The sequence below is a fragment of the Zalophus californianus genome, chromosome 2 (genome assembly GCF_009762305.2).
Source record: "Zalophus californianus isolate mZalCal1 chromosome 2, mZalCal1.pri.v2, whole genome shotgun sequence".
NCBI lineage: Eukaryota > Metazoa > Chordata > Mammalia > Carnivora > Otariidae > Zalophus > Zalophus californianus.
The window spans coordinates 18,416,322-18,441,688 of record NC_045596.1 but is presented as its reverse complement, the minus strand read 5'-3'; the positions used below and the strand labels follow the sequence as shown (position 1 = coordinate 18,441,688).

Below are 25,367 nucleotides of genomic sequence, written 5' to 3'. Positions count from 1 at the left end.
AAATCTCTGAAAAATATTTACTCTAATAACCAGAAAATTTTTTTATAAATTCTTTCTATTCTAAGGAGGATACAAACAGTGCAGACTGTATGCAACCAAATCAGAAAGCCAGAAGAAAGAATAGATTGTGTTGAAGAGACTGATGGGATGGGAAGAAGGAGAGAGAGGTGGGAAAGAAAATTTGGGGAGAGCGAAAGTTGGAGTTAATTGCAGAGTCAAATTCTGGCACTGAAATGAGTAAACAGTACAACTGATATAGTAGAAAACAGAATGAGTGTTACAGAAGAAAATTTGAGATCTTAGAGAATGCACAAGAAAAAGGCAAAACAATAAAATTTGCTGAAAAGGAGAAAAACATGAAATTCCACCGAAGAGCTATGAGATTGCCTCCCCAGAATTCACCGACCTTATTTAGCAAATGGAGCCCCTCTTCCCTCTCCACCCCCACAGTAAGAATATACAAAATAAAATAATAATAAAGATAATAGTAATACCAATAGCTTATCGTGGCTGGACACTTGCCATGTACCAACACTGTTCCAACGGCTTTTTGTATGCTGACTCATTTAATCCTCTGGTGTCCAGAGTGTGGACCGACTGAGGCAAAGGAAGCCAGTGTGTAGCAAGAGACAGAAACAGCCACGTGCACAGCAGGGCAGAGATGAGACAGGCCACTGGAAGAATGGACCTTTGTCACTTCCATTTCTTTCTGCTACATTCCAGGCTTTTCCATTGCTCTTTTCGACTCTGCCTAACCTGTGGTTCTTAAACTACTCCGGGACCTTGCCGTTAAGTTCCTGGTTTTGCTTAAACTGGTCTAACATCTCACAGATGCAGAATCCCGCTTTAAGAAAACTAGAGATTACCATTGTTGCTAAGGAAGAAAATGAAATGTTTGAAGAAGAACCCACAATTAGACTTGAAGAAAAGAGTTCCTGAAGTCCAAGGGAGTGGGTTTGTGGTGGGCAAACTCAAAAATGACTTTTCAGTTCTCCCAGTAGAAACTATCACTCACTTGTAACCAAAAGACCATGGCAGAGGTGATGTGATGTCACTCTCATAATTGCATTTCATTGTATAAAACCCTGTCTTAGCAGACAGGGAGAGATTCTCCTTGCCAACTTGAAGAAGGAAGCTGCCATGTTGCAAGGGAGCCTATGGAACCAGACATCTTCTAGGTGCGGAGGGCAAACTCCAGCCTACAGGCAGAAAAGACCCTGAGCATTCAGTCACACCACTAAAGGAAAATGGATTCTGCCAGCAACCTCAGTGAGCTTGGAAGCAGATTCTTCCCTGGGCAAATGTCCAGAAGAGAATGCAGCCTGGTCAACACTTGATTGTAACCTTGTGAGGCCCTGGAGTAGGGCTCGGTCCAGCTGTGCCCAGACTTCTGACCCAAAGAAACTGTGAGATGATAGATGAATATTGTTTATAAGATGCTAGGTTTGTAATTAGTTAGGCAGCAATGGAAAAGTAATACAAAGGTAAGAGGCTTAGAAGTTTCTGGCAAAACAAATGAAAAATAAAAAGAATAACATATTTACTCCGGCAAAATTTTTTGTATTATATCCTGGCAGATATTTTGTATTACAAGTATAATTTGTTTAAATATCCAACAAAGACAAAACCGGAAGAAAAAAAAAAAACACAACTCTTTATATAGGAACAAAAATCAAATTTAGTGATTTAAAAAAAATTTACCTCAGACTTCTTATCTGAAATATTGGAAGTCTGAGGACAGTATGGCAACATCTACAGAGCTGGAGAAAAGGGTTTTTTTTTTTTTTAATTTTTTTATTGTTATGTTGGTCTATCACAGTTTTTACGCTTAAAAGAAAAATACATTCTCAGGTATATGAGAACTCAGAAACCATAACATTTTTATTTATGTGTGTGTGTGTGTGTATACTTTTTGACTTTGGATTGGCTAACATATATATCATATATATACACACACACATATATACATATAGATTATGTATGTATTATACAGTATGTGAAGATCTAGATATACACATATATACACATATAGAGATATATATAAATAGCTGCATTATATGTATATAATGGTTCCTGAGTTCTTGTATTTTCATCTATCTACCTAGCTATTGATATGTCTCCATATGTATCTTTCTACACACACATACATATATGTTTACCTTTATATATGGCTGTGTGTGTGTGTTATGGACTGAATGTCTATGTCCCCCAAAATTCATATGTGGAAGGCCTAACCCCAAATGTGGTGCTACTTGGAGGTGAGGCCTTTGGGAGATAATTAGGTTTAGAAGGAGTCTTGAGGGTGGGGTCCTCATGATGAGATTAGCTTTTTCATAGGAAGAGATTAGAGAGCTTGATCTCTCTCTCTTCTATGCCATGTGAGGACACAGCAAGAAAGCAACTGTCTGAGGCAACAGGAGGGTTCTCACCAGAACCTGGCCATGATTTACCAGCCTCTAGAACTGCGAGAAATAAATGTCTATGGTTGAAGCCACCGAGTCTATGGTATTTTGTTATAGTAGCCTGAGCTAAGATATGTGTCAGCCAACCAAAAGTTGAACAAAATTAACACATCAATAGTGGGTATGGTGTAAAAAGGTATGAATATGTACTGGTTCAAAAACTAACCAACGCATCACAAAGTACTGAGGTGGAGTCTCCAATTTATAAAATAAATTTGATTCAACTGTCACCAATAATGAATCTTTAAGAATATCGAGGAGCGCTGTTATTTCACAATACCATCTGGCAAAAGTCTGTATGACAAAAATTTTGTTTTGATTCACTGACTTTCATCTTAAAAATGATCTATAATGAATAAAAAGAAGCATTTTAAAATTTCTCTCTTTTAGGGGCGCCTGGGTGGCTCAGTCGTTAAGTGTCTGCCTTCGGCTCAGGTCATGGTCCCAGGGTCCTGGGATCGAGCCCCACATCAGGCTCTCTGCTCGGCGAGAAGCCTGCTTCTCCCTCTCCCACTCCCCTTGCCTGTGTTCCCTCTCTTGCTGTGCCTCTCTCTGTCAAATAAATAAAAATAAAATCTTAAAAAAAATAAAAATAAATAAAAAATAAAATTTCTCTCTTTTAGCATCAGATTCAGAAGTACCGATACATGGCATTACCACCCCATGAAAACCAAACAAATGTCGTGTGGCTGAGTGTGGAGGGTGGGTAAGGATTGGAGGGAGGTGAGGAATGATGGCAAACTCTGAATGTGCTTGTTTGGATAACAGAACAATTAAAAAATTGGTTTTTGCTAATTCTTCAGCTATTCTTTTACCAAACAGGATAACATAAGCTTTCTTACTAAGAATAAAAAAAAAGAAAGAAAGAAAGAAAGAAAGAAAGAAAGAAAGAAAGAAAGAAAGAAAGAAGAAAGAAAGAAAGAAAGAAAGAAAGAAAGTAAGAAAGAAAGAAAGAAAAAAAGAAAGAAAGAGGAGTCTTTCTTTAAGAACGAAATCTGCATAAAATAAAAGGGAAATCTGAAGACATCTCAGAAATATTCATCCAAAGTCGATGCAATAAGTGACCCTGATTTGAATATTTTTTAGTACCTTGTGCACAAAGGAATTTCAAATCTTGTTTTCATAGACTCGATATTGCTGTATGCCCTCATTTCTGATGATGTTTACAAGCCCTTGTCTACCTGTGCTCAAGGCTCAAGGAGATAAGAGTGATTACTAATGTGTATAGAGTCGTTTTTTTAATCTGCTTTAAAATAATTTCATCTAACCCTATGTCAGTGTGGATGTCAAGTGTTGTAAAAAATGTTTTAGACACTTGTATAAAATTATGTTCTCAAAGTATGCTTACTACTTAAATATTTAAGAGATAATGAGATCTCAAAAATCTCTTTTTCCCCCTCTTTTCCACCTCTATAGGTATCTTAGTTTAAACTACAGAAAAATTCTCTGTAATTTCTGGTGTTTGAGATAGGAAATTATTCTATGTATCTGTTCCTTGCTATGACTCAATAAAGTATTCCTTAAGAAACCTATAGGATTGTCTGTACATTTGAGCTAATAATACACTTCTAGGAATTTATACTAAGGAAAAAATAGGACATATAGTCAAACATGCAATGGTATTTAACACATTATTTAAAAACAAAATTGGATGCATTCTAAAAAGGAAATTAGGAATATAGTTAAATGGATTATGGCAAATTATTGGGCAGATAAATATCATGGTAATCTATTAAAACCCAATGGCTTGCCTCCTTTTTAATGATTCTATGGAATAAAAACAAATAAAATAAAGACTTAGTTACATTTTTATTTTTGTAACAGTTATATATGTTCACTGTAGGAAGCATATAAAATACACAACTGTAAAATAAAGAAATAAATCACCAATTATCTATCACAGAGTGATATTCAATATTGGCTTCCCAGTTCTATCTTGCTCTCTTTTAAATAATTATGACATAGTTATTTAACTTTCCAACTTTACTTAATAATTTACCATACAAATAAGTTCTGAAGTCAGAGTGCCTAAGTTCAAATCCCAGCTACACCACTTACATGCTATATGTCATTTTGGCAAATTATTAAACCTTTCTATCCATATGTTTTCTTACCTAAAGAGTATAGAAAATAATAGTACTTACTATAGTAGTCTAATGCAAAGAATCATGTTAAAGAATAGTAATACAAAATATACTGAGAGCGTAGCATACATAAAGAAAAACAGACTTGAAAGAAAAAAATAGACAATTGAACCATTGTGTTTGGAAATTTCAACAATTCTCTCTCAGTAACTAAAAGAACAAGTAGACAAAGAATCAGTAAAGGTATAAAAGATGTGAACCATACTATGAAATTACTTGAACTAATTGATGTTTATAGGACATACTACTCAATAACAGAAGAAAACACATTCTTTTCCACTGTAAATAGATATTCCATAGACATTCAGAGAGACCATATTCTGAAAAATGAAACAAATCTCAATAAATATAAATGAACTTAAATCATTAAAAAAAAAGTGTTCTCTGGAAAAAAAAAAAGTGTTCTCTGACAACATGGGATTAACTAAAAATCAATACCAGAAAAATACAAGAAAAGTCTCCAAATGGTTAGAAAATAAATAGCACACTTCTCATAACACATGAGTCAAAGAAGAAACCACAGTGAACTTCAGAAAATATTTTTGACTAAATGAAAGTAAAAGCACATATCAAATTTTGTAGAAGTGCATCTAAAACAGTGCTCAAAGAGAATTTTGCAGCATGAAATTAGATTTATATTTAGAAATCAGATTTATATTAGAAAAGAAAAAAATTTCCAATCAATACTGCAATTTTCTATGTTAAGAAAGTAAGAAAAGCAAAGCAAATTAAATCCAAAGTAAAAGGAAGGAAGGAAATAATATAGATAAGAGTACTAACATATTGGTGAACTAGGAAAGAGAAAAATAATAGAGAAAAATCAATAAAACCAAAAGCTGTTTTTTTAAAAAAGTTTAATGCAGTTAATAAACCTCTAACTATACCAATACATTTTTTTCAAAAAGGAAAAGAGAGGGGCGCCTGAGTGGGACAGTCAGTTGAGCATCTGACTCTTGGTTTCCACTCAGGTCCTGATCTCAGGGTCATGAGACCCGCATTCAGTGTGGAGTCTGCTTAAGACTCTCTCTCTCTCTCCCTCTGCCACTTCTTCTCGTGCTCTCTCTCTTTTTCTCTCTCTAAAATAAATAAATAAATCTTAAAAAAAAAGAGAAAGAAAGAAAATACAAATTTCCAAAAAAGAACACTACTATTGATTCTACAGACATTTAACAGGGTAACAAGAATACTATGACAATCGTGCATTTACAACTTGGATATGATGAACAAATTTCTTGAAAGATGCAAATGACCAAAGTTTATTCAAGAGGAAACAGATGACGCAAAAAGCCCTATATCTATTAAAGAAATTAAAGTTACAATTAAAAACCTTCAAACAAACACAGATATAAAGAGGGTGGGAGTGGGGGTTCCCCACCTATATGGTTTCACTGATGCAATCTACCAATATTTAAGGAAAAAATAATACAAATTTGACACAAACCTTTCCTGGAAATGGAACACTTTTCCAACTCATATTATAAAGTTAATATGACCCTTGGGGCACCTGGGTGACTCAGTTGGTTAAGCATCAGACTCTTGATTTCAGCTCAGGTCATGATCTCAGAGTCATGAGATCTAGCCCCGGGTCACCTCTGCACTCAGCAGGGAGTCTGCTTGAGATTCTCTCACTCCCTCTCCCTCTGCTCTTCCCCCCCAAACTCTCTCTCTCTCTCTCTCTCTCTCTCTTTCTCTCCCTCTCTCACACATGCAAGCTTTCAATAAATAAATAAATAAATAAATAAATAAATCTTTAAATAAAGTTAATATTACCCTAATACCAAAAGCAGATAAAGATAATTTGAGAAAAAAAAATTACAAACCAATAAATCTTATGGATATACACACAACCATCATTAACAAAAAATTAACAATCGACTCCAGCAATACATAAAAAGGTAATACATCATGAACAAGTGAGTGAGGCTTATCCTAAGAGTACAAGTTTGGTTCAACATTTGAAAAGTAATCAATGTAAACCATTTTATCAAAAGACGAAAAGAAAAACCATATGATCATCTTAATAAATGCAGAAAAAGCACGCGACAAAATCTAGCATCCATCATGATAAAAACTCACAGTGATCTAAGAATACAAGGGTACTTGACCTGATAAGAACATATGTACAAAAGTTATGCATATTGATATACCTAATAGTGACAGACTTAAATAATTACTTAAATATTAAAAGAATTGTTTTAAACTATCATCACTTGCAGACAACAAAATTACATATATAGAAAATATTAAGATATTTTAAAGTTACTAAAATTAATTGATGAGTTTAGCAAGGTTGCAGAATAGGTAACAATTTCTTAAATAGGACCCAAATATGAGCCATGAAAGAAAATTGATATAGTGGGCCTCATCAAAATTTAAAATTTCTGCTCTTCTAAAGACATTATTAAGAAAATGAAAATACAAGCCACTCACAGGGAGAAAATGACTGGAAGTCACATGTAATATAAAGGACTTGTATCCAGAATATGTAAAGAATTCTTACAATTTAATAATGAAAAGACAAACAATCCTGCCCCCCACCAGATTAAAAAAAACAACAAAACAAAACACCTGGGTAAATATTTGAACAGACACTTTGCAAAAGATGATATACAAATAACCATGAGCACATCAACATCACCAGAAATCATTAGAAATGCAAACTAAGACCAGAATTTGAAATCATTATAAACCTACTAGGACATTGTATCCGTCAGGGTTCTCCAGATAAACAGAACCAGGAGGATGTGCATACATACATAATGATTTATTTTGACGAATTGGCTGTTATAATTGTGGAGGTTTGGCAAATCCAAAATCTGGTGGGGAGGTTATTATCCTGGAGATTCAGCAAGCAGTTACAGTTGAGTTCAAAGGCAGTCGGCTGAAAAACCAAGAACTCATGTTGCAGATTAAGAAAGTCTGCTGGAAGAATTCCCTATTGTTCAGTGGAGGTCAGCCTTTCGTTCTATCCCAGCCTTCACTTGATTGAATGAGGCCCACTCGTATTTCAGAAGACAAACTGTTTTACTTAAGGTCCCTCAATTTAAATGTAAATCTCATTCAAAACACACTCACAGAAACACCCAGAATAATGTTTGACCCCATAGCAGGGCACAGTGGCCCAATCAATCAATGTGACACGTAGAATCAACCATCACAAATATCTAAAATTAGAAAAGGCTAATACTATCAAAAGGGGGTAAATGTGTGAAGCAATTCTAGGTCACATACAGTGTTGGTGGGAATGTAAAATGGTACAGCCACTTTGCAAGGATTATGGCCATTTCTTATAAGTTAAACATACATTCATCATATATAACCCAGCAATTCTACTCCAAGAGATGTGAAAACACATGCCCGCACAAAGACCTGCATGCAAATGTGCATAATAATGATATTCATAAGAGCCAAAATACTGGAAATGACTTTCTATTAACTGGTAAATGTATAAATAAATTGTGATTATGTTGATACAATGAAATACTACTCAACAGTAACAAGGATTATAACTAGGAATAATGCAACATTGTGGATGAATCTCTAAAATATTATGCTATGTAAGAAAAGTCATCTATAAAAGACTACATACTGTAGGAGTCCATTTATCTGACATTCTAGAAAAGACAAGACTATAGAAATAAGAAACATACCACTGGTTGCCAGGGACTGAGGTGAGAGGAGTCAATAAACTACAAAAGGATTCACGAGAATGTTTTTTGGGGAAAAATTGTTCTGTATCTTGATTATGATTGCGGTTCCAGGATTGCTAGTCTTTATCAAAACACATCAAAATGTTCACTTTAACAGGGTAAATTTTAATAATGTAAATTATATTTCAATAAACCTAACTTTTTAAAAATGGGCCCAGAAATACATAATTCAATTAATATATCAAGTTAATTAAACAATTAACTGCTAATAAATGTTTCCAAATTATGAAAACTGAAATTACTGAAAAAATGTTCAGTATTTGGTATTGTATCATTATGATTTTCTCAAATCATCAAATATCTTTTGAGAACAAGTTAGTCTGTAAATTAAAATGGAAAGATGTGTTACACACACATGCATACATACACACACACAAATACACACACACACTGAGTTTTCTGGAACATTGGGAAGGCAACAAAGATTTCCGTGGGATCACCCTCACAAAAAAATGACATGGTAGGGATTGTGTGAGTAGGGGCTGGATTCCCTCCTTTTCCATAGGGTGCGGTTAGTGTAAAGGCACTGTTTTACTTAAAGGAGGCCAATTTAAGAATCATGAATTTGGTAGGTGAAACCCACAGCAAAGTTAATACCAGTGACTCTTAAAGGCCTGTTTGCGAGCAGAGGCAGAAGTGGAGGAAATGTGGCAGTTGCCTCTTAGTGGTGAAAATTACATGTTCAGGATCTCTCAAGAGGAAGCCCCTGGGGTCTTCCATAAAGAGTTGATGAGACGTTTTCCCTTGAACGACAGGTAGGTGTGAGCCTGGGAGATACGTTTGACACTAACTCTAATGAGCACACAATGTTCCAAACCCTGATGTTTTGATCCTTGATGTAACAGAAGCTGTTTCTACACTAAGCCTTCAAACAAACTGAAAGCAAAAGGATATGTGATGTTTGTGAGTGCATTTGAATATCAGCTGCATGTTTATTTTAAAGCAAGTAGACATGCTCTGTATTTGAGGGTATGAAATCATGTCCACCGTGGTCTGGATTTTTGGAGCTTCGAGGTCTGCCTCTGCCTCTGCCCTAGTTCTGTGATTGGGCAAAGCCGTTGGTTTTTCTAGATCTCATTTTCTCCACCAATGAAATGGGGGTGGGGGGTGGGTAACAAAATATGAGACTTGGAAATGACAGGATTCGGGACACAAGCATATTTTGTTTGGCATCTTGTTTTGGCATATTTTTTGTTTAAAAAAAATTAAGTAGGTTGCCAACATTGAAGAATCAAGAGATTTTCACAACATGTAGATTTATAGCCGCTTCAGAACATCTTGCAGATATTCAATCTTCATTTGAGCATGAGACCAAATGGCTGGATCTGAGTTACAGTTGCATTATAGTTGCATTATTTAGACAAGGCGTCTAAATGTCACCTACCTGGTTCTGTAGGCATAAGAATTCATGACACCTGAACCAGCTGCTACTAGATCCCTTTCATCCTTAAGATGCCATAGCTCAATTTCTTTTTTCTTTTCTTTTTTTTTAATTGAAGTATAGTTGATACACAATGTTACATTAGTTTTAGCTGTCTTTCATGAATAAATAAAATCTTTAAAAAAAATTGCTGCAAATAACAAAGCTAGTGAGAGCTGCTACAAAAGGCTGAAACCTACCAATTGCTTATGCTACTGTATAGTGCCTATTGCTGCCACAACATTCCAAATACCTTTCTTCTGATCAGAGAGTAACATTCATGGAAGCTATTTCACAAAAGGAAGAAAGAAATGCAAGAGACAAGTCTGCTGCTTAGTAACCAACCGCAGAATACTACCCCATGCTAAAACTTCCTGGCCTGACCAACTACTTTAGTAATTGAAACTCTGCACCCACTCTGTCTAGGAGAATTAACATCATTGTTAAATTTCATTAGAATGAACATGTTTGAACACCTGCTAAAGACCACACTACCTAACAAGAATACAGAGATACATAAGACACGATCCCTGCCTTCATAGTCTTCACCCTCAAATACAAAATTTAAAATATATATACCTTATCTAATATAAAATGTTTTATTTAAAACTGTAATAATTGATAATTATAAAATATTTTTATAAATGTACTAATAGAAGTAGATACAGCACAGAGATAACATAACTCTCTCCAGAGACTTTGCATTTACTGTTCCTCTGCCTGGAACACTCTTTCCCTAGTTTCTCAATGGTTCAGTCTTTTTTCTCCTTCACAGCTTTGCTCAAATACCTTTGCTGATCAACCTGTTTAAATTGAAACTACTCGCCCCAGTCACTGAGCCGCCGCCGAGGACTCACCAGCCTCCCCCTTGGGCCCCCTAGCTTCCCGACACTCCGTTCCCCCCGCCCGCCTTCTCCCGCCGCCGCCTTCCGCAGGCCGTTTCCACCGAGTAAAAGGAATCGTATCGTATGTCCGCTATCCAGAACCTCCACTCTTTCGACCCCTTTGCTGATGCAAGTAAGGGTGATGATCTGCTTCCTGCTGGCACTGAGGATTATATCCATATAAGAATTCAACAGAGAAACGGCAGGAAGACCCTTACTACTGTCCAAGGGATCGCTGATGATTACGATAAAAAGAAACTAGTGAAGGCGTTTAAGAAGAAATTTGCCTGCAATGGTACTGTAATTGAGCATCCAGAATATGGAGAAGTAATTCAGCTACAGGGTGACCAGCGCAAGAACATATGCCAGTTCCTGGTAGAGATTGGACTGGCTAAGGACGACCAGCTGAAGGTTCATGGGTTTTAAGTGCTTTTGGCTCATTGAAGCTTAAGTGAGGATTTCCTTGCAATGAGTAGAATTTCCCTTCTGTCCCTTGTCACAAGTTTAAAAACCTCACAGCTTGTATAATGTAACCATTTGGGGTCTGCTTTTAACTTGGACTAGTGTAACTCCTTCATGCAATAAACTGAAAAGAGCCATAAAAAAAAATAAATAAAAAATAAATAAATAAATAAATTGAAACTACTCTTCTCCCCAGCCTTAGCATCCTGTAATCTCTTTCCTGCTTTCTGATGACCATCTTTCATTCTATATATTTTGCTTAATTTTGATTATGGTTCATATCCTCTACTGGAATGTAAGCTCCAAGATGCACGGGTTTTTTTTTTTAATGTTTTGTTCACAACCATTTCTATGGTTCCTAGATCAGTGCCCGACATGTAGAAGATACTGGGTAAATACTGGTTGAATGATTCAATGAATGAAGTAATCAGTTCTCCTCAAGAAGGTCAGAGCAAAATTCCTGAAGAGATGATGTCTGAACAGATGGGTTTTGAAGGATGAATATAAGTTCTCTATGTTAAATGATGAACTGGGAGGAGAGCATTTTAAGAAAGAGCAACATGTTCAAAGGCAAGAATGTGAGAATGATCAGTGTGTATATTCAAGAAGAGTATTCATGTAGAATTATTGTGTGTATATTATTATCAGTAATAGTAAGTCTGCAATTGTTATAAGTTATTGCACCTGAGAATGTTAGATACCCTTATAAGCCCTTGATAGACAATGCTTCGTTTCACTCTTCTATAACACTTGAGGTTAATTATAAACTTCATTTTCCTTCATTTCACTCTTATATAACCCTTAGAGGTTTAATTATAAACAGTCATCTTCCAGACAAGTAAACTGGGGCTCAAACAGGTTACATCTTGCGCAAAGCCACATGGCTAGTAAGGCCAAAATGGGAATTCAGATGTGTATGGTGCATCTAAACCTGTGTTCTTTCCACAGGCAGACTTCCCGCCTTACTTCCCTCAACACTGGCTCCATCATAAACTACCCAGAGGTTCACCTTAACAAAGTGCAGCTGATTATTCTCATGGTTTTGAATCTTTTAGGAATATTTTCATAAGGCACATCCATCACAAAGGGACTGGATAGCATACAAAAGTCTTCATTACTTTAGTTTGAAATGACTTACTTGCAAGTCAAATTAATGTTTCCCCTCCCAGACTCCACTTCTGTATCTGTTTGTGTAACAACACACATGCACTCTGTGATAAGAAGCCAAAAGTTTCAGCCAAAAGTCTCCTTTGTTGTTTGCAAGAATCCTTTATGATATTTTTAAAGGGAAAAAAAGGAAGGGGAAGTTAGAGAAAGAGAAAAAAGATAACTTCTGATTTCAAAACATACTAATCTTGTCTCTCTAAGGACTGCTATTAGGGATTTGTTTAGCTGGTGCTGATTTGGAAACCAATTGAATATACAGTGTTTATTTCAAAGCATTATTTTCCCCTGCCACTCTGTAATTTTTCTGGGAGAATATTTGCATTTAGATGCTACCTGTATAGAGCGATGGTTATGACCATAAATAATTTGAAGACAATGAGAAAAAGATAGTTAAAGCAAAGTGAAAGAAAAAGCCCTTGCAAAAGGAAGAAGTGAGAAGATAAAATGAGAAAAGAGGGCTCATTGATTTAGCTTCACAAAAAAATAATAGGAAATCAAAAGAGACACAGGAAAGAGTGAGGACAACTCAAAGAAAAATCGAAGGCCATGAGTGTGCTATTTTTGTATATTAAAACATAATTAATATTCATCATGCTCTCTAAAAGGGGAAGCGGGAAATTGAGAGAGACAGAAAAGCCAAGGAAAGGAATGAATACATGTTTCGAGATAATAAGGGGAGAACAGAGGAGTGAAGATCACTGGAAAGACTGTATTACCAAGGTCAAAGTACAAACGGTCCAACAAAATGCCAATTTTGTAGTGTTATAAAATATTTCCAGAAAAACAATAATCCATTCATCCATCTATTCATTCAGTCATTCAACCGATGTTTGGAGGGTACCTACCATGTACCTGTCCCTGTGCTAGATACTAGAAATATGAAGATGAATAGTTATGACTTTTTCTTCAAGAAATCCAGAATTGGACTCTCTGATTAGAATCAAATCTTGAATGGAAGAAATTCAAGAGTTATTTCATATTGCTTTCCCCCCCAAAAAATAAAAATGAGTTATTTGAATGTGTACACTACACTGCATTGAACAGCAGACTCTCAGATCTTGTCTTTAGTAATGAGGTCTTTTGACCTATACCTGGCATTCTGTATAACCTGCATGTGTCATGGGTTTCAAAGGCAGAGGAAGGAAGGGGCATAGGACAAGAAAGATACGGTGAGAGAAAAATTTTGTAATTTATAAAGAATGAAACAAAAAAGAATGTAGGTCTGATTCAAATCATGTTTTAACAAAATAAACAGTAGCCTGTTTTCTTGTAGACATCCCCAGGAGTAGAAGGAAACTGGGTATGTGCACCTGTCCATGGCTATGGGGGCTTGGGGGTGGGGGGAATCTCAATACATGGGCTGGTTGATAACACTGAAGCCGTTGAAGATCTGAATTATGTTGAAGGAGAGACATAAAAGATTTGAGTCAGAGAAGGAGTTCTGAGTGTTAACGTGTGTAAGGTAAAGCACTCCCTAAGAAGAGAGAAAGAGCTCTGATTATGCTCCATGGTTCTTATTATTTCTGGTTATTTATTAAGCATTCAAGATCATCTAAAACCTGACCCTACCCTCTCTTTCCAATTTTATTTATTTATTCTTTCTTATTTTATCCCTTGGCAAACCAATAATTCCCTCATACAAGGGAATGCCCTCAAATGTTCCATTGCCAAACCTGAGTCTATTCTGTTTGCTCAGCCTCCCTCTCCCCATCTCTCTATGCTCAAACTCTGCTCATTCAAAGAGCCAGCTCAAATGTGATTTCTTCCATGAAACCCTCCTTGATGTTGCCAGATGGGAAAAATTACTTTCAATTCTGAATTCCCATAGCACATTTATATAACAATAATGTTCTTCTCTCTTTTGAGATTATAATCTCATTAAAGAAAATTCTTGTTTCTGAGTCAGGTTTATATCACCTAAATGGAGAAACACCATATCTGCCCATAAATGACTAAATTAGAAGTGGGAAGGAGATCATACAGGTGGGCTTAGATGAAAACAAGAAGAGGTTAAAAATAGAGGGAAACAAGGTGGAGAGCGGGATGGACAATAGTTAGAAGATGATCCTTAAACTTGACAGCCAACCTCCAAATACCCATAAATGCTATAATATTTGTCAACACTAGGAGCTATCTTAAATAAATTGCCAGAAGCTAATTTAAAACATGTATTTCATGTGCTTATTTTATTAAACAATATCCAATTCAAGAGTTATATTTTTCCCATACTGTATGTTTGTAAAGATAAATATTTGCTGGGGTTATCAGATATGTTTATCCATTTGGGATGCATTAAAAATTTTATACAAAAGAAATGGAACATTTGCTCATAATTTCTCATGTTTGCTTCTTTTCCTTATATCTTTACTTTCATAATTGTATTTTGAATATTTATAAATAATTGCATCATGTGCAATGACTTTGACCATGGGGATTGAAAAAAATGTTTTTAGGCCTGCCAGCATTGATTTTACCAAGCTAGAGAGTCTCCCTGTGTGTCTCTGACACATCCTAGAGTCATGGGGATGTGCCCTGATGTGACTGGCCCAGCAGGCATCTGAGGACGCACAACTGAGACTTGCACGTGATCAGAACCCGTCACTGCTGGAATATTGTTTTAAATCCTGCACAACTGCAGCCCAAGAAACTTGCAAGCCCTGTGCATAATTTTCTTCCACACATAGATGGTAAATATCTACAATGTGGTAGATTTTGTAACCAAATTCTGTAAATCCAAGCAATTATTGCCTCTCTAAAATGCTGATCTATATCCAACCAGATAAATAGATCCCCTTTAGAAATGAGAGTTATCTATACTTTTTTCCAGAGTTAGAGACTTTTCTCACAACCTCTCTCTGCATTCAGATTCTTTGGGGTATTAGTTGGCAGATCCCCTTCTTTCCCTTGGCCTCATGTTCCCATGAGGCAGCATCAGCTAGAGTAAAAGTTCCCATTGCTTACTCCAGAGCGGTGTCTGTTAAGGAGGAGGGGGAGTTCCTTGTTTGTTAGGTGCCATTAATTTGTCCATGTTCTTCATTTTGCTGTAATGAATCTAATAAAAACCTGGAAGCCCTGGGGACTGTCTTCCTATTCTTCTCTCTCCTTCCTTATTGCAGGGCAGCAACCTGGCCTGCCCAAGACATGCACAGCAGCCTGCCCTGCACCAGAGGTCTACTGATGTTCTAGCAGTTAGTGACTGAGTGGGTCAGTCTGTCTCATTCCAGGGCTGAAGGATTAGCAAGGCTACATTTCCACACATCTCCATTCCCATATTTCAATCAGCATTAACACTATAAACATGGTGGCTTGCTGTATAATCATGGAACTCCTACATCCATCTCTAAATTAGTTCCAAATTCAGCAAGGAAAAATGGGCATGGTCTATATTGGCATCCTGAAACTCCAACCATATTATTTTAATAATCTTTGTTGGCAGCAAATTTACCTTCTTTGAAGATGTCTTTATATTTTGAAAGAGCCAAAGACACTTGGTAACTCTTTGGGTTAGGTGAGTGTGTTGGGTCAAGTGGCTAGTGACAGAATTGAGTGATGCAATTTCTGACTATAAAATAGTGAGTCCATTGGTTTTGTTTGATTCCTTAAGCTGGCACTAAATGCAGATTTCCAAAAACAGTTTTGAGCCACAGTAGTATCATTAGCATAGATTCACAACCTCCCAAGGTGATGACTTGGAATGATAGCACTCATTTGGATGTACAACTCCAATGTCTTTATTAAACCATCAATCACACTACTTCATAATTACACTTGGAACTTGAGGAGAATTGCTACTTGGTGCTTCAGGCTGGGTTACTGGGCATCACAACCCTCCACTTCAATTTGGTATCACATGAAATTGTTCTTACAGTACCGTGTTTGACACTCTGCCCCAGGGTTGGGTGCAGAGACACCACCAGAAAAGTCCAACCGCTAATCTCCACTGTAGCTGTTCCTGCCATGTCATTGACAGCACATTCCATGACATCACACCACATCCCTCTTTTGAGGGCCCATGGAAGAACTGTAGTTGAATTTATCACCAGATGGGAAAAAACAGCCCCATTCTAAGCCAGAGTTCTTTGGGGTTTTTTTCCTATCATATTGTATGTGTTTCTATCCAAAGGCATGAAACTCCCCTTGTAACCAAATGGAGTAGAAATAAACAAATGTAAACAGATGGAAATAACTGTATTTGCCTAAAGTATTCTTATGAATATTGTTGAATATGCTTGAAAGAAAACTTTTATAGGCTTTTTGGTGCAGGGGCAAGATCTGAAGTCCCATGTGCTCCAATAAAGATAGCAACAACAAAAAATATTTATTGAGCTCTCGAGGTGACGGCATAAGGGATGGAGGCTGAGTGTGGATACTGGTGCCTAACTGCCTGAGTTCAAGTTCCATCTGTGTCTCCTACAGACTGTGACTTAAGCCAATTACTAAATCTCTCTGGGCTTCAATTCCATCCTGTATAAAATGAGGATGAAAAATCAAAATGCAAAAGCCTTACCTCATAGGATTGTTTTTTTTTTTTTTTTTTTTTTTAAGATTTTATTTATTTATTTGAGAGAGAGAGAATGAGAGAGAATGAGAGATAGAGAGCACGAGAGGGAAGAGGGTCAGAGGGAGAAGCAGACTCCCCGCCGAGCAGGGAGCCCGATGCGGGACTCGATCCCCAGACTCCAGGATCATGACCTGAGCCGAAGGCAGTCGCTTAACCAACTGAGCCACCCAGGCGCCCCTCATAGGATTGTTTTTAAGATTAAATTAATTAATGCATATAAAGTGTTTAGAAGACTGCCTGACACACAATAAGTTCTATGGAAATTTTATCTTTTTTTTAATTAAGTGATGACTCTGTTCCAGTCAATATTCTAAGAGTTTAAATGGACTATCTCATCAGATCGTCACTTCAATCCTGTGAAGCAGGTAATATTCTGTCCATTTTACAGATAAGAAAACCAAGGTACAGAAGTATTATGTACTTGTTTGAGGTCACATGGACAACAATTGGTAGTCAACAAACACCACAAAATGATCACTAAACTGCATCTGAAGAAAGACAGGTCCTGGTAGCACATGGTTTAGGAGTTAGTTGTTATTTTGGAATACAGGCAACCTCCTTTTATTGTCTTCACTTTCTTGCACTTGGAAGTTTGTGTTTTTCACAGATTGGAGGCTGTGGCAACCTTGTGTCAAGCAAGTCTATTGGCACTGATTTTCCAACAGCATTTGCTCATTTCATGTCTTGGCATCACATTTTGGCAATTTTCGCAATATTTCAAACTTTTTCATTATTATTATGTTTGTTATGGTCATCAATAATCAGTAATTACAATGTGCCAAAAGCTCAGATGATGGTTAGCATTTTTTAGTAATGAAATAATTTTTAATTAAGGTATGTACATTGGGTTTTAGACATAATTCTATTGCACACTTAATAGACTACAGTATAATCTAAACATAACTTTCATATTCACTGGGAAACCATAAAAAAGAAAAAAAATCATTTGACTTGCTTTATTGTGATAGTCACTTTACTGAGGTAATCTGAAACTAAACCAGCAATATCTCTGAGGTGTGCCAGTATGCGTGATTGAAATAAAAAGAGAATTGCTCCAGGCAACAAATGAGACACTGAGAACTATGTGGAAGTCCTAAGAGAAGATATGCATGGTGCCTTGGAAGAGGGTAACCATGAGATCAGAACTATCAGCACAGTATTGGAGACGGTTTACTCTGAGTATACAATGTAAGCTTCCTCTTCCTATAACATCCTCAGTAAATGTGCACAATATTGAACAATGGTGTCAATCTGTCATTCTCCTCATAGCAGAATGATATATCCAGACCTTTGCCATGCCTCATGGTAGGTTTGAGTGTTTATTCCACCCATTATCTTTTAGATTGTCCATATTGTTTTGGCCAATAGGATGTTCTTAGGTGTGAGGGAGTACATTTTTTAAATGTGCTTGTAGTTGGATTATTCTCTTGTGCTTTGTCATCACCGTAGGAGAACATACTCTAGGTGTCTACCACCCTCCAGCTTGAGATCCAGAATGAGACATGGATCAGATATGCCACCTTGGATCTGAGCCCTGTCAATCTATAGTCTGAAGTAGAGGTAACCCAGCTGACCCTCAAATGCATGATTGACAAGAAATAAAAACGCTTATGTTTGTAAGTACCAATTCCCTATAGGGGCACAGTCCTTAATACAACTTCAAATATCAGCTAGAAGTTTGGGGTGTCACCAGGACACCTGTACTTCTGACAAACTGCTTATAAATTTGAGGATTCTCACTTCCCCCTCAGGTTCAATAATTCACTAAAATTCCTCACAGAACTCAAGAAAGCATTAGACTTATGATCAGTTTTATGATAGCAAAAGGATTGAAATCAGAACCAGCCTAAAGGATTGACCTGGATGGCCAGGTTTGACAGGCTTCCAAATATAAAATTTCCATTGTCCTCTCTTCCCATGGAGTCAAGATGCATTAACCTCATAACCAAATACGAAATTTCCATTGTCTTCTCTCCCCATGGAGTCAAGATGCATTAACAATACTAAGGATATTGCCAACCAGGGGAGTTCACCCAAGCTTTGGTGTCCACATGGTCATGATTGACTAAATCATGACCCATGTGGCTCACTCTCCAGTCTCCCTCCTTTCCCCAGAGGTCAGGCTGATAGCACATGAGCCCCCCACACCTCTTTACTCTAATTACATGGTTGGTCTTTCTAGAATGACCAGTCCTGTCCTGAGTTAGCATAACTGATCAGGACCCATCATGAATAACAAAGACTCTCCTATCACTCAGGAAATTACAAAGATTTAGAGGTTACCTTCCAGGAACTGGGGACAAAGGCCAGCCAAATTCTTTATTACACAGTAAGACACTGAATCATTGTGGTGGTTTGTTATGCATCATTATTGTGGCAATAGCTGACTTATACCAAATGTCCACCACAAAAAAAAAAAAAAAAATCATTAAATACTATGCTGGTTTGAATTTTTTATGAAAAATATCAGCAGGGATAAGGGAACAATCATACATCTGGGTCTCACATTCAAACCAATAACCACAATCACTTTAAAATATACTGACCTTTTATCCTTGATTTTTTTAAAAAAAATGTTAAGATGGCTGTGTGAACAGATAAAATATATATTTTATCTGTTTTCCTTGCTTTGACCTAAGCCATGAGAATTCTTAAGGCTGAAGATAAAATTTGTGGCTCTTGATGGAGACTTTCTCCATAAGGGACAGTTACCATAGCTCTCCTTGGCTTTAAATAAGTGTGAAAGAGGGAGTAAATCATTTGTCCTGAATTCAGTGGGGTAGCCAGTTATCTGGTTAGTACTTATAGAGAAGAATCTAAATATGCTTTACATGGTGGTTTTGAACGTTCTCCCCAAAAGTATCAACGGTGATTCTTCTTTCCTTAATAAATTTAAAAGCATAGTTAAACCTGGTTTCGTTTACATCTTTACAGCTGTAGTGTAATGGCAAAAGAGAACCATTAGTCTACCAGTCAGGAAATCCATCTTAGAGCTTCTGTTCTTCATTTGCTATGTGACATTGAGCAAATCATTTCTCCTCACTAGACCCCAAATTCTTCATTTATAAAATAAGAAAGATGAACCAACAGACCTCTGAGTTCTCTATCAGCTCAAGTAACTGTTTCTCTGTGACTTAACACTGTGACCTTGGGTGAATCACTTAATGTCTTCAAGCCTTTCTTCAAGACTTTCTTCATGTCTCCTTTTGTATACTCCCTCATCTCAATTAATAGCAAATCTACCCTTGGAGCCATCCTTGTCTCCTACCTTTCACACCTCGTATTCAGTCTGTCAGCAAATCCTGTGGTGTGGGTGCCAACTTCAAAATATATTCATAATCCAACCACCATTGCTATATCTTGTCTTCTGAACCCAATGTGTATTTTATACTAAGAGCATATCTCAATTTGGACTATCATCTTGATTTAGACTAGCTGTATTTTTTTTCTTTTTAAGATTTATTTATTTATTTTAGAGAGAGCATGCATGAGCAGGGGTATGGGCAGAGGGAGAGAGAGAGAGAGAGAAGCAGACTCCCCGCTCAGTGCAGAGCCCAATGCAGGGCTGATCCCACAACCCTGAGATTATGACCTGAGCTGAAACCAAGAGCTGAAGGCTCAACTGACTGAGCCACCCAGGCACCCCATAGACTAGCCATATTTCAAATACACAATAGTCACATGCGACTAGTGGCTACTGTATTGTACAGCACAAATCTAGAGTAAAAGTATATTCTCCTGCCTAACCAACGTCCTTATGTTAATGTTCCAAACAGAGCAGCTTGCCTTAAAGGAGGTTTCACATTCTAGGGGGTCACCCCCACCACCAAGACCCCACCACTACCACTAGTTTCTTCTCACTTTATCTCTCTCTTCTTGGGACTGATCTGCTAATCTCCAAATCAATTCTTGCAAAAGTGCTCAGAAGAAATATTTTGATACATTCCTTTATTCAACATTATTTTATTGAGATTCTGCAACCAGTCATAAAGTGTTATTCATCCCAGACAACTGTTCCCATAAAAATAAATGCTGGAGGTAGCCTACTATTATCACCCAAAGGGTTAAATAAATCTCTAATGGTAAGACTCATCATGAAGGTACAGTTGAATTAAGGATTAGGGAAAGAAAGAAAGGATAATTTCAGGCATAGGTGGATTTTTTCTTGTTCCATCATAAATATAGCCTCCTTCTCTTCTTATGCATTATAAGAGTTAAGATCAACGTTCCTTTTCTTTTCCCATCCATTTGTTCATTAGTTTACCGAACACTAACTAAGTGCTATGAAAATACACTTATATGTTCTCCATCTTCTTCAAACAAGGAAATTAGAATGCTTTCTCTTGATGACTTTACAAAGCAGCATCTAATTATCCTAAAGGGCAGAAGCAAGAGAATCTTTAGTTATGTTAGATGTGTACCTACTAATACCATGCATGCCTTATATGGACATTTTATTATAACTTGTTTTCTAAACTCTTAAAGTTTTGAAAAGTATCAAGTATTGAAGTGTGAAATCATCTGGAAACATTTCTCCCTTTTCTGGAATTTCAGAATCCCTCGGTGGTAGAATCTGGGGGAACCCTGAAAGATCATCTAGCTCCACACTTTCATTCCATAGAAAATACCTATGGGCAAAATGGTAAGTGGCTTTTCCAAAACTAAAAATGAAAAGGAATGGTAAGAGTATAGGGTTTTTTATACTTGGTTTTCATTGCTTTTAGGTGTTTGTACAAACAAAAGCCAGGGAATTTTGTCTTTATTTTCCAATTCCTTCTCCTCTGAGAATTACACAATATTAAGAGCATGATGGATTCCTCTCCTAAAAGTGGTGGTTACACGACAACAACCAAGGAGCCATCAAAGATCTATGGAACTATACCCTTCCTACAGGCATAAAAGAGCTTTGAGAGGTCAAGAGAGAGGCTGTCAGGTTGAGCCACTGGAGGGCACCAAATTATCTCTTTTAACTGGAACTATCCATGCATAGGGAGGAGAAAAAGCTGTAAGGGATTGGCATGTGTGGGGGGTGAAGACAAAAGAATGGAAATTTCTACAACACTGATTTTAATTCCACAAGAGTAAAGCTAAAGAAACAAAACACAGGGCAGGTATTCACAGGTAGGTACTGTTTCCTGGGGTCAAAGGCCCTCCTGGGCTATTCTAGATCTTCAGTGGTCCAAGACCCAAGGAGACTGATACTCTGTATTTTCACCAAGTGATTCTTTACAAAAGACCAAGAAAAGTTGGTGCAGAGACTTTGCTGAACCAGAATGATTTTTCATTTTTATTTTAAACTGTTCAGCCAGAGTCACTTGCCAATAGCCTTGGGAAAATATAAGATGAATGTCCATCTGTTCAGACACCTACAGAATCATCTGTTTTCACATAGATAGGACTCTTGCTAGAGTTATCTCAGTTCTTATAATTCACCCTCTTCAACCTCCAGCTGATTTAGGAAGTATTTCAACTGGTGACCCTCAAAGACCGTTAATAAGTTTGACGCTCCTTTTTGCTATGCTGGCTCTTCATTTGCTTGAAAGGTGGTAAGAAGCAATAAAAGGTTACCTGGCATCTCTGTTCTATAGCAAGAGGAGGTCATTGAGACTCCAAAGCAACACCATTGGCTCACTTTGGAAAAGAAGCAAGCTTCAATAATATTGTGTGCAGTTCAGAGAGTCACAAATCTTCAGTAAATTTACTAAAGGCTTTTGTCTTCCATGGTCATCATAGAGAAAATAAAAAGAGCTCTGGTTTAACTGATAAAATGAGAACTGGAGAGAGACCAGCCTGGGTATTTCAGTTAGCAATTAGGAACATGGTGTTCATTCTTAGTCACCTGTGGAGCACTTTGTAAAGCTCTGGAAGATGTTATGTAAAATATATTTATTTAGGACCAGGGTATACTTTGCCCTTCCACACTTGTGCCTTCCAAGCAATACAGCTAACCTCAGAAACATGGAAATCCCAGAATGCAGCGAATTGCATTTAGATCACTCTACTAAAACAGCCAGGAACTGTATCACCCAGGCTTAATCATTGTTCTAGAATTGGACAAGTCATGGAGAAAGCATTAGTCCAGGTTGGAACTGCAATTTTAATGAATTCTACCTCTTAACTAAGTATGTTGTTTCTAGTATCTTATGAGAGATACTTCTTATTTCATTCATGGAAGCTAACCAAAAGAAAAATCGTAATTAAAAATTGCAACTTCCTCTATAGTTAGTGAAGCATCTTCCCCCTATATCCTACTTCATCTTTTCAACGACCTATGAGGTTAATATTATTTTTCCACATTAGAAGCATAAACAAAAATTAAAACAAAACTAAGACACAGAGAGGTTGAACAATTTGTATGAGGTCATGCAGTAAGTGGTCAAGTCAGCATTCAAATTCTCTTTTTAGGCAAGTATATCCACAGACTATTGGGGCTGTAATATGAGTGTTAGTCTTCTAGAACATACTCAGTTAAAACATGTAATTTTATTGATGCCCATACATTTTTACCAAGTAAGTGCAATAATGTTTCTGCCTCCTTGTTTCCCACAGGAAGCTCTTTGTATGCCTGCAATATGGTTTGCTGGGTGAATATCTATTTTAGCCATTCGATTGTAGTCTCCATGCCTTTTTCACTGTTACATTCCCCTACCTCTTTCCTCAGAGCCAAGCACAGTGCTTAGCCATATGATAGATTTTCCAATATTTGTTGAATGACATCAAATTAGTTGCTATAGTAAAGTTTGTGATGATTTGAGGCATCTTGCCAAATGATGCCTGCTTGAATTTCTTCCAAGACCAAAAATGAGCTATTTAATTGTGTTATAGTTTATTTTAAACAAAAAGGACTTTAAAGCCAATTTAAGAACCGTAATTATGGAGAACTCAGAGACCCTTCACAGTGATCCCCTCCCTGCATTCTCGACTTAAGGACTAGAAAGCACTGGAGAGGTCGAGAGCCAGAGAGAGTATTGTAGCAGCAAGCAAGATATGGCAGTTTTATAGAATACATCCCTCCTGTTCTCAATGGTTTTGTCCAGTAAGAACCCATGAACCCATCCATCTATGCTCTGGTACAATGGATTGCACTGACCTGTAGGATCCATCGGTATTATCTGGAGACTTCTGAGGAAGGCCTGTGTGTTCTCTGTGGGCTGGGGAGGAGAAATCTTCTTCCCTTGGCTTCACATTCTCAGACTAAGGCTGGTGACAAACGGAACATGGTCACAGAAAGCAGTAGGAGAATGTCTGCATACTTGTGCCGTATAGGGGGTGAGGGAGAACACAAACTGTCATATGCAAAAGAGATGAAAACATTGGGAATGAGTACCCTGGAGACAAGAAAACTTAAAGTGGATATTTAGAGAATTTCTGACATGAAGTAGGTATGACTTCTACATGCAGTGTAGAGTCATATGCCATAGCTACAATTTATGATGGCCTGGATTGAAAAATAGCAGTGGCTAGCATGTAACATACAGACATTCCTCTAAAATTATTCTATCTGAAACCTTCTACCTAGTGAAAAAGGTAGTCTCCCTTCAAGATTCAGTTCATGTAACACCTTTCCCCATGAAAAGTCCCTGATTTGCAAACATTATTAATTAGTTTGTTTAGACCTCTCATTCAACACTCTTTTCTAGCTTTTTGTTTACTTGACTGTTTTCCTCACTAGACTGTGAGGCTGGAGTGGGATGCAATGATTATAGTTATTCATCTTTGGAAACCAAGTGCTTAGCACAGTGTTTACCATGTGCTGAATGGTCAGTGAGAATGAAAGAGAAGAATAGAAGGAAAAGGAAAAGAAGGGAGGAAGGAAAGAAAAGAAAGGGGATTCCTTAGGAAAGAGTTGTTTATTGGAGCTATAATGCAACACAGAATTGGGCTACAGCAGTCATTGCCTGAGCTGTTGGGTGTATAAGGTGGAAACTTAAGAGTGCTGCATGGGGAATGGCATGGTACCATCAACTGAACAGCATTAGAAACCAAATAATTCTACCATAAAAAAAAAATTAATTGCCTCCATTGTAATGCCTCTAAACTCAGAGAAAATGGTGTTCCTACCAAAGAGTTCAACTGCCCCCAGAGAACATGGCCTCAGTGCAGCCTGATTAAAGAGACAGGGAGCTGCAGCATCTGGCAGACTCAGGAGCCAACACTCCAAGTCTAGAAGCTTTGGAGATTAGTACCAAGAGAACTGAAGGGAGGAACAGTGCCCCGTGGCAGAGAGCACAAGGCAAGAGTGGCTTGGAACGCCCACAGGAGGATGCAAACTAGAGCAGAACGAAAGGGAGATGCTATTCTTGCTTACACAGGGTAAACATTGTCACCAGATTGTTAGTGAAGGGGAAGTAGAGACCAACATGAGAACACCTGGAAACACCCCGTATGGTTTACTGTGTGTATGTGGAATCCACTGTGTACAATTCCCACCATAGAGATGGGTTCAGTCATTCTCACCAAAGCCTTTTCTTTATGAAGTCTCAAGTTAACACGCCTATCTAAATAATTATTATCTGTAGAAATAAATAAATAAATACCTGGAAAAGATGAACTCTAC

At 37.2% G+C, this 25,367-nt stretch overlaps 1 protein-coding gene and 1 long non-coding RNA gene across 2 annotated transcripts in view; one reads left to right on the top strand and one right to left on the bottom strand.

Moving 5' to 3' along the window:
- Positions 1-25,367, bottom strand: part of LOC113924976 — a 59,755-nt gene that overhangs the window by 19,854 nt on the left and 14,534 nt on the right. Inside the window, exon 3 of the long non-coding RNA XR_003520866.2 lies at positions 23,901-24,010. This is a non-coding gene — a long non-coding RNA (uncharacterized LOC113924976). The remainder of the gene's footprint in view (positions 1-23,900; positions 24,011-25,367) is intronic.
- On the top strand, positions 10,566-11,223 carry LOC118356721 (eukaryotic translation initiation factor 1). The gene has a single exon (XM_035726157.1). It carries the CDS (start codon positions 10,705-10,707, stop codon positions 11,044-11,046), a length of 342 nt encoding a protein of 113 aa, XP_035582050.1. The 5' UTR covers positions 10,566-10,704; the 3' UTR covers positions 11,047-11,223.

Excerpts from the sequence above, each read along its gene's own strand:
- LOC118356721 (XM_035726157.1), top strand. The coding sequence starts at position 10,705 with ATGTCCGCTATCCAGAACCTCCACTCTTTCGACCCCTTTGCTGATGCA.